Genomic DNA, 10682 nt, shown 5'->3' with positions numbered 1-10682 from the left:
AAACAGTCAACAGAAGACAATGAAGTAAAATTTTCGTTCTGAAGAGTAAAAAGTTTGTAGGTAGTACATTCTTTCCCAAAATTAGCCGTGTGTTGTGTTGAAATGTTAATCTGTGCTAAGGAGTATCCAAATACCTTAGTATTCCTGCATTACTACTGAGGAAAACTTGTTCATAGTTACTTAGATTAAAATGATAAAAACACCAGCCACATAATACAATACGTATGTTCCAAATAAGTATACTATGGGTGAGTCCTCCCTCTTCATTTAATGGCAAACTCCAGCCAGGGGCTAATTCACCTGTAGTCATAGAACATCTGCAGCACTCAAAGTGATCTAAAGACATCAACATCTGTGGTCCAGCACACCCTGGGCAGGGTTAGGTTCAGCGCAAAGCATATGCAAGTGTGTGCACACAGGTGGTGGTGGGGGGCTCACTTTATGGAAAGATGGACAGAGATGAACCCTTCTCAAAAGAGAACACGTCACATCCAGGACCTATTTCCTTTCAAATTTTGTAACGAGCAAAGTCCAGGGGAATCTTGGACGGATATTGACAGCTTTATCAGTGTTTCTAAAATTCAAATAAAAAAACATTACAATTTGAAATTTTACTACATAGGTTTTCTTAAAGGCTTACCAACATAAGTGACATCAATCACGCCCCACAATAGATATATGGATATGAGTACACCAAAAAATCATACATCAAAGTCACATAAATGGGCTTACACATGAGAAACACTGGTGTATGATCTGTATGTGCTCACATGTAAGGATTCTAGAGAAACGCACATCTTACTGCTCAAGAAAGGAACCTAATCCTTTGTACATATATTTTTTGAAAATGCTTAAAGTTACAGGAGGATTAAAAACAGATTCTGACTGCAGCGCGCACAGGAAGGAGGCGCACTGGAGTAGGTGTTCTCCGCAGTCCGGGGATTCAACAGAGGCCTCCTGGCTGCCAACAGCAGTCGGAGCTGACGTTTTGGAGGGGGCAGGAGAGTCCGTCCAGTCTGCTCACTCACTGACCGACCCCGCCCCGCCGGCGGCAGGCTCATCGCTCTCCTTGTCCCAGTCCTTCATACTGGCTCCCATCATGAAATCGTCTCGCAGAATCTTCCACCCCGGGCCCTCTTCTGACTTCACTTCAGTCTGAGAAAATTTATAGAACCAAATATTCACAAATCAAAGGAAAAATTTAAAAATTATACACTTCAAAACAAACTTTTCAATGTGTAGTTTTAAATGAGCTTAACCCAAGATAACATAAAATTGATTTTATATACTATGCTCATGTATATACAAATACACAGTAAAGTGAAAATTTTCAACTCCACCAATAAAACATGAAAGCAAAATAATTTAGAGCTGGGAGAATACAGTAAAATAAAGACTTGGTGACAATTTTTAAATGTTTGGACAACATTAATCAACCTTCAGTGATAACTGAACCCCAACTGCACTAAACAAAAGATGGTTGCAGGGTGTGTGTTCAAGGTAGTAGGTACCATATCCAGAGTCTCAACAGTGTGAACAAAATACTCCTCACTCTGTTACAATCTCACTACCTGACGCAATCATGGGACCAGAGACTAAACAACATGCCAAAATTATAAATAACTGAAGAAGGCAACAAACTAAGAAGCCAATTCATTTCATCCAGTCACAAGATTGATGCAATACTTGGAGCGAAGTACACCCGCCTTCCTTTTGTGGTACAACAGCACCACCTTGTGGCATTACGTAAGTAATGCAACACATTTCTCCGATGATTATCAACAACCATTGTCCAGCACTGTCCCGTGTCAGGAACACCGATGCAACAAAACCAAGTCCAGTTCTCAAGGAGGCCCTTGGCTTAGAGGCTACAGAGTGGGCGGAGGACACCAAAACCCAGCTTTATATGGAAATAAATGAGTTTGGAGCAAATGCAACTTCCAAAACTACATGCATTCAAAGAAACCTTAAAAGGTGGGACAGCAAAACACTAATAAAGGAGAAAACACACACCCGCATCATCATTTCTCCAGTTTCTGGGTTTCCTCCAAGTTCATCCCAAGAGCATCTCTGTCAAGGACGACTTTTTTTTTAACCATAATAATTCCACCTCACTTTAATTTACCGTACTGTTGAGTCGGCATGTGTGGCTAGATGCTTCACATCACCACATTTTTAACTCTCTTGCCAGGTAGAAATTATCACTCCCATCTTATGCAAGGAAATTGAGGCTCCAAGACATGAAGCAGCTTATTCAAGTCCGGGAATTAATGGACAAGTCATCCCTGAAGCACAGGAAAGATGCTTCCAAAGTCCACATTTTGCACAGTCCACAGTAACGCGCTACCACAACGCCATCTCTAAAACACACTGTTCCACCACCTGTTCCCACCAGCAGCCACACACTAGAATCAATGCTAAAACACAGAAAATGCCTGACTGTGTTTAAGGCTAGCGGGGTCGAGGGGAAAAACATGTCTTGCGTATTACAGGCCAGCCTCATACTTAACTATGTAAGGCAAGGATGACCCTGACCTTCACCTTCCTGCATCCACCTGACTGCTGGGATCACAGACATGTGCCACCACACATGGTTTCCGCCATGCTGGAGCTAAAACTCAGACCTTTGTGTATGCTGGCCAAGTACTCTGCCAGCTAAGCTATACCCCTCGCCCCTGTTTAAAATAATTTCTATAGTCCCAATCTGAGCAAATTACATTGCCCTTATGAATGGTTCATAAACAATCTTACCATTGAGCACACTACTTAAGAGTATCCACAATGAAAAGATAAACCAAATAATCACAAGTTACCACAAGAACAGAACCAGGCATGGTAGTACATGCCTGTCTATAATCCCTGGGAGGCTGTGTTTGAGTTGAAGTCAGGGTAGGCTACATGGTGAGACTCTACCTCAAATAAACAAAATAACTACAGGAGAAAGGTAGAGGAAAATTCCAGATGTGAAGGTATCAGAGCCTGGCAAGATAGCTTAGCAGGTAAAGGGAACTATGATGATGGGTTCTAAGCCTGATGGCCTGAGTTCAATCCCAGATTCCACATGGTGGAAGGAGAGAACCTCTTGATCCTGCACGTTGTCTTCTGACCTCCACATGCGCAGTGGCACACAACTTTATTTATTGGTTAATAAATCAATGTAATTTCAAAAAGCATTTAAAGATATGACAACAGAGTGGTTTCTCTGTAATAAAGAAGTAGCAACAACTTGATTTATTATTTTTAAGACAAGAACAAAAATCAAGAGACTTCTGTACTTGCTTGAAAGAAATGACTAATTCCTTAACTGGGTTTTAAAGGCAACTGTAGTAAGGTGGGGTTTTGCTGCTGTGTAGAAACCAACACAAACAACTTAAGAGGGAAGGACTTACTGAGTCATGGTTTCAGCTCACCGTGGCTAAAACCAAGGTACAATAATAGACTCTAGAGGTGGTCAGATCACCATGCTCAGCTGGATATTTAATCTTGGCTAGGAGCTGCATGGGCTTTGTATTGCTGTAGACAAACAACTTCAAGGAAGGGAAGGTGTAACTAAACTCATGGTTTGAGTTTGCATCCATGGTCAGTAGCTTCCACTGGCTGGTGAGGTAGATCTCCACAGTGAGGCAGAACAGCATGATGGGAGTACAGAATGAAGACAAAGAAAAAGGTATGGGGTTTCAACAGCCCATCAAGGTCATGCCACCAATAACCCAATTTCTCCCAAATAAACCCAACCTCTTAGAGGCTCCACCACCTTCCAATAGCAATACAGGTTGTGGCTCAAATCTTTGACCCTTGGGCCTTTGGGGACATTTGAGGTCTCAACTATAGCACTGTATCCCCACTTTCCATCCAGACCTTGTCATGGGGAATTTAGAATTGCTATGAGGTTGTACTAATTACACTGCCTAAAGCAACCTATATAACCCTTCACACTTATGCTAACTGACAAGGAAAACTGAGTAGAGGTCAGTCAAACGGCTCAATACTTACTATGCAAACAAGAGGCCCTAAGTTCAGATCCCCAGTGCCTATGGAAAACAGTGGGGTACGGCAGCACACACCTGTGGTCTTAGTGCTGCAAGGCAAAGACAAGAGGCCCCAACTGATGGATGAGCTCCAAGTTCAGGGACAGACTGTCGACTATTGAGGAGGCCATTCAACATTTAGCTCTAACCTCCACGCAGACACCCACAGGTAAGAGTACCAAATAAAACAACATGATGCAAAGAAACAATGTGTCCCTCAATGGCCTGCTTTTATATAAATACTCAATCAAGATCATTCAGAAGCAACTGGTGTAAATCTGAAAGACGAAGACAGCTCTTAAAGTGTTAACCAGCTTCTATTAAGTTCAGACACATTGACAGCTAAAAAAAGCTGAGGAAGATCTAGAGCTATTATTAGTTCAACAGCAAATAAACAGTTTAATCTCATTCCATTCTAAAGGAAGAAAAAGTCAAACCCTAAAAGAATGGTCACATCTAAATTTAGCAGTTATCAACAAGTTAATTTCAATCGATTTATCCAGTTAACACTGAGTTTTACTTTAATTTTAGCTAAACTAAACAGTTTTAGTACTGCCTCATTGCATCTAAATACCTTTTTTATTTAAAATGTTCAGCAAACTATTTTGAACTACAGTTATCTACCCACAATTAACTCAGCCCTTTTAAACATTCTCCCTGTGAGATGGAAGATACACAGGAAATTTCTTCACATTTGAATGCATGTAACAGTGCATGCAGCCTTTCCTTTCAGAAGTGGAAATGAAATCAATGGCTTGTAATCATGCAGGATCTCCCACCATCACACTGGTCATAAGAACTGAACTTCCTTCATGAATGTACAAGAGCTCCTCCCATAAAGACCCTACACTATGGATGGAGACTATGGGACAAGCATGTCAACACAGTGCCACTTCTCCCTGGTCCTAAAAGAACAAGAGGCAGTGGACCAAACTTGCTCCTTCCCAAGTTTGCATCCCCCAAACCACAGCCTACCTGCTGGGGAGAAGGCACATACCTCAAAGGAAACTGATCAATTAATTACCCCTTTAACCTGGGAAGCCTCCATCATCCATGGAACCTTCTAACCACACACTGATGCCACACACTGATGCTTCAGTACAGCATCAAAACAGATTAACTGTGTATTAACAGTACAGCACACCCAATTAACTATTAACCCACGGATTCATTATTAATTCTTCAAAACAACCACCTGGTTTCTTTTAAAAAGTCAGTGGTATTTTTGTTTGTCTTTATTTTTTCAGTTGTTTTAATGGGCTAGAATAAATGACAAGATAAAATCAAATATAATATGTTAACCTTGACTGGATTTTGGTACTCAAAGTTATAAAAGAATCTTCTGAATTTTATGGTATTTGAATTATATCTCAGAACCCTATTTTTTAAAGATAATCTTTGGTGTACACATAGTTACAGCCTTCAATTATCAACAAGCAGAATTTAAATGAGGAGAAAGATGGGCAAGCAAAACAGAAACCAAACAAAAAAGGGTTAATGACTAATGCAGACTTAATAAGAGAAGCAGGCATCCCTCACACTATTCTTAGTTAGATTTTCTTCCTATTTAGGAGTTTTCATAAACAATCATGTAAGAAGGTAGTTTACATTTTGCGTTCAGAGCACAATACTTAAATAAAAAAATACACTTGCTTTCTAGAAAATCCTAATTTCTTACAAAAACAACTAAAAAGCCAATCCTAACAGGTAAATCACAAAGTGCTCCCCCTCCCCCAGAATTCTATTATCTTCTACATCAAAAGCAGGAATGAGAACCCTAGTAAAAATCCAGGCTGCAGCTGCCTCCCTGTCCTCTTTCTAGTCTGTCTGGTCTCAGGACTTCAAGCAGGTCTATGCAGGCAGCGACACCAACAGCTGTCTGCACAGTGACTGCAGCAGGGACAGAGTCATGCTGCATTTGAGTCCAGACTCCACTGACCTCCATGGGGTGAGCTGGCTTAACTGTCTTGATTGGTTCTGACTTGGGCTTTCCAGCTCTAAGAAGAGTCTCTACCCACCTAGCACACAGCAACACGTCCCAGTCCCACTACTCTTACTGAGGTTCCATTTCAACATGCACCTGTAGTAGAATGTTATTTTAAAGTGTGTTACTTTTGTTCATGTTGCATTTGTTTAACTCTGTGAAGCTGTGTTACTGTGGCTGTGTAAATCACCTGATGGTCTAATAAAGAACTAGCCAATAGCAAGGCAGGAGAAAGGACAGGCAGGGCTGGCAGTCAGAGAGAATATATAAAGGGAGAAATCTGGAAAGGGAGACCAAGAAGGAGCCAGAGAAGGAGGAAGACTCCAGGGGCCAGCCACCCAGCTACACAGCTAGCCACGGAATAAGAGTAAGATTTACAGAAGTAAAAAAACAGGAAAAGCCAGAGGCAAAAGACAGCCGGGATAATTTCAGTAAAGCTGGCTGGAAGCTAAGCCAAACTAAGGCCAGGCATTCATAAGTAAGAATAAGCCTCCATGTGTCTGTTTATTTGGGAGCTGGGTGGCAGGCCCCCGCAAAGAGCCAAAATACCAACAACAACATGTACCCACCAGATTCCCAACTTAGCACATGGGTGATCGTCTAATGAGATCTGGATACATTCTTAAAGTGAGACCCTGATTTAAACAGTATAGCAGTCTCCACACACCTTTAATCCCAGCACTCGGGAGGCAGAGGCAGGCAGAACTCTGAGTTCGATACCAGCCTGGCCTACAAAATGAGTTCCAGGACAGCCAGGGCTGTTACACAGAGAAACCCTTTCTCAAAAAACAAAACAAAATCCACTTTCTTGTTTCTTGTTAAGGAAGCCTTCTAAGCAGTAGTTAGATAATAGCAAGACAAAGCAGACAAACTTTTAGCTTCTCGAAACTCTATTCTTTGGTAAGAATTACATGTTAAGGACTCAACATGTAAATGAGTAAGAATGTTCCAAATCTAATTGTATTGAATTATTTTAGGAACCTTCTGAATTTATAATATCCAGATACGAAGTTCTAACAGCTCCCTTTAAAGTTGGCTGCAGATGTCAGAGTTCATTTTGTCTAATATTTTTAGGAAGACAATGTGCACAAAGGACAGAGACTCAGTCTACCGACAAGTCAAAGAAACAACACCATGATGCCTAGAGAGCAGCTGGGGTGCACAAACAACTTCCTGTGCACTTGGTGCTGGGACTCCCCTCACCTTCAGGATGCAGGCCGATATTGCTCACACAGAATACAACTTTTGAATCCCATTAGATTCTAGAATCCGTGGCCTCAGTCACTATATACAGTATATAATAATTCCCATCAAGACTCTCAACTGTCTACTGCTCAAAATAATGACTTTTAGGAAGAAACCAGAAAAGACTTTCCAGATTTTAAAGTAAGTGGGACAGGCACAAACATAGGTGCACGCACAGGCTTCACAGAACAAGACAGGGCTCAACCTAGGACAGGGCATCATTAACTTCAAGTTAGACAGAATCTTCACAGCAGCTTCACGATGACTAGTTCTTACTCCACACTCAGCCCATATCCCATCCCAAACATAACTCGCTCCAGTTATAACTGCTGTTCATGTCAGATGCTATCCTACACCATAACTACAATGCTTTTGTAAGTGACTACAGTAAGAAGCTGACTTTAAACTGCTCCCATCCACAGTAATGTAGAGGGCCCTGCTCCTTCATTTCAAGCTTGGAGTCTTGCTTTGTCTAAACTCTACTGTTTAGGCATTTTCAGTAAACAAACATTAAGCTGAATTGTTTACAAGTTGTCATTCCACACATTCCATTTGCAGATTAAGGGGGAGTAAAGCCCTGTTCCCAGCCCTGCGAGGGGCAATCTGAGGGCAGTACCTTTCTCTTCCTATTCCCAAACCAACTACAAATGTCCTGAAAATGCTGAAGCCTCCTGGAGACCTCCCTTCTGGGCTTTCTTCTCAGGGGCAAGGATTCAGTAGGTGTAAGCACCAGAGAAGCACACAGTTTTAAAAGTACCTAACCACACAAGCTCTGGGTTGTAAGACACAAGTAAGCCTGTTTCTTCAAAGGCATTCTCAACACTGAATGCCTGGTTATGTTCCAGGGCTGCCATTTAAGACAGATGAAGGGATAAGCAGCATACCCACCCACCCACCCCCCCTCCATCTCTGCTCAACATTCAAAGACCTCAAAGCACAAACGGAAAAATAAACAGCCCTGCCTCGTGCACCGAAATCTGTTGTCCAGCGCTGATCCTGGACATTCCTGTCCCGGGGGAAACAGCAGCTATCTCTCTCCCCTCTGCAAGACCACTGAAACAGTGTCAGTTTCCGATGACGAAAAATCTTGCAGAAAGTCTTAACTAAGGGCAGAGGTCACAGAGCAATGCCATCCATAGCAACCAATGGTCTCCTTTAAATTCAGATTTAAAATATGGCACATGCAGTCTTGGCTTCAGGAAAAGAACTAAATTCCACAAAACCCCACTATAGTTTACCTGGCTTTTGAAGAAAACAGCAAAAGAAATAATGACAGTTGTTAAGAGTAAGTAAACTAAACTAACCTATCTTTACGGTCTTAACAAACCTTGACTATTGTAACATCTGTGAGAAAACACGTTCTTCCAGAAGGTACGCATCTGGATTGGAGAAAACAGTGTCCGATCTCTACAAGTTAGACTTTGTAGACACAAGCACTCACTGCTTCCTGCACAGCACCCTACACAGAGTGCCCATGTGAGGCATCATTACCTAGTCCAGAGAAGGCCTATGGTCTAGGGAAAATCAGTTTTCTACACCTAGAAACCTTTCCATCTACTCATGAGACATCTTCCTAATACACTATTCATCCTGCCTGACTTGATAAGCAGCTGTCACCAGATTCAGGGACCCCAAAGACACCCGGAGTCCATCAGCTCCTGCCACAAGCGGCCCTACCACAGATTCTTCTCCCCAGCTGCAGCCACACTGATTCCTACAGCCGGAAAACGCCTCTCTCCATGCCCCAGGATCAACCTGTCATCACTGTCCTGTCTCATTTCTGATTACAACTGGGAGCACACACTGCCTCCCAAAGTCGCCACCCCCCAAACATGTTCCACTTTTTAATCTTCTCAATTTTGGTAAAACCTATCAGTTTTGCGTCTCCCTGCTGTGAATCAGTTATTTACAATCCTTCTCATCATGTCAGACTGAAGGTGAATTGATTCCAACCTTCAATCTGCTTCTGCAATCTGTTTTTTTTCCGGGTACCAATACACGCCCCCCCTTCCAACCCACATGGCCTTCATCCAGCTTCTCCCCTCTTGCTGACTCTGGCCTCCTACAAGCTGGTATTCTGAAGCTACCTTTCCACCTGTACCCTTTGTTTTCCTTAACAACAATCAGATCCGGGCAGAGCACATACCTGGTGAAATCAGACCCTAAGAACTCAAGTCCAAATCCCTAAACACAAGTATGAGATTTACAATCTGACCCCAATCTGTGTCCTCAGAATCCCTCCTAACCCATCAGCAAACAACTCACATGCCAACCTCTATGGAGAAGAAAACAAAAAAAAAGAATTTGGTGTGGGTCCCATTCGCCTGTGGATTCCAACAACCATGAGTAAAAAAAAAAAATCAAAGCGAGGGGGGGGGGGGTATGTCTGTCTGGCAGCTAACACACCACTATCCCTGAACAGCGAAGCCCAGCCCAGCCTAAGAGCATCCCAAGTGAGGAGTATTGAAAATGTACATACTACACAGTTTGACACCATGGATGCTGGTGTCCGCAGAAGTCCTCCCCACACACTGACACAAAGCTACACAGATGTGGGAAAGACCAGGGAACTGGCAGGGACTGCTCTCTACGGGGCATCTACTTCACGGCAGTTTTAAACCCAGGCTAGGTTCTGATATTCTGAGCACAGGGCTCGTGACTGTCACAATTCCTGCTAACCTCCTCACACATTTTCCCAACTGAAGTCTAATTTCGTAAGCAATGAACAGCTGTGCAAAGGACTCCTCTTCCTGTGTGTAAATGAAGCATTGGGTATGACCACATCTGACCTTCAATCCTCTACTCCAAATTTCTATTTGGGAGTTAGGAATAGGCTGTGCTTACATCTTCTCACTTCAACTAACTGTATGTCTTTCCATAAGCCCACCTAAATAAACAAACAAAAGAGAACGTGGTAGAGTAAGTCCTTAATATCACGTAACAAGATTATTGCAACACAATACACAATGAAGGAAACACCATTACTGAGGAGCAGATGCTGGGTGGTTGTTCAACCATGACTGACTTACTCCTACACGGAAGCATGGCAATGCGAGCAATCTCTGAACGGGAAAACAGACTAGTAAACTAGTAAACCCAAAGGTACACTGTACTGCAGTTGATTCCCGTCGTGGGCATCCCCGGTCGACTGACACAGACCTACAGCAGTTCAAGCAGGACACGAATGGGCAGTCGTGAAGCAGCTGCCACACAAGCCTGAGGACCTGCACTTAGTCCCCAGCCACAGAGAGGACACGTGTAATCCTAGATAGCAGGTCCCTGGGAATTGTGGGGAGCCTGTTTAGACAAATCAGCAAGCTCCAGATTCAGTGAGAGAAGGGAAGGTAGGCAACGCAGGAAGTCAGCCTCTGTGCCCGCCCCCAGTGAGCACAGACAATGTTACCAATGTTAAACGAAACATGTAT

At 42.8% G+C, this 10682-nt stretch overlaps 1 protein-coding gene across 1 annotated transcript in view; it reads right to left on the bottom strand.

Moving 5' to 3' along the window:
* Window positions 1-238: 238 nt before the first annotated feature.
* Rrp15 (ribosomal RNA processing 15 homolog) overlaps window positions 239-10682 on the bottom strand; it is a 29464-nt gene continuing 19020 nt past the window's right edge. The window contains exon 5 of the mRNA XM_059280752.1: window positions 239-1155. Within this exon, the coding sequence (XP_059136735.1) occupies window positions 1021-1155 (135 nt within the window). The 3' untranslated portion in view covers window positions 239-1020. The remainder of the gene's footprint in view (window positions 1156-10682) is intronic.

Source organism: Peromyscus eremicus, chromosome 15, assembly GCF_949786415.1.
Source record: "Peromyscus eremicus chromosome 15, PerEre_H2_v1, whole genome shotgun sequence".
Taxonomy (NCBI): domain Eukaryota; kingdom Metazoa; phylum Chordata; class Mammalia; order Rodentia; family Cricetidae; genus Peromyscus; species Peromyscus eremicus.
This window is presented reverse-complemented; position numbering and strand designations above follow the sequence as displayed.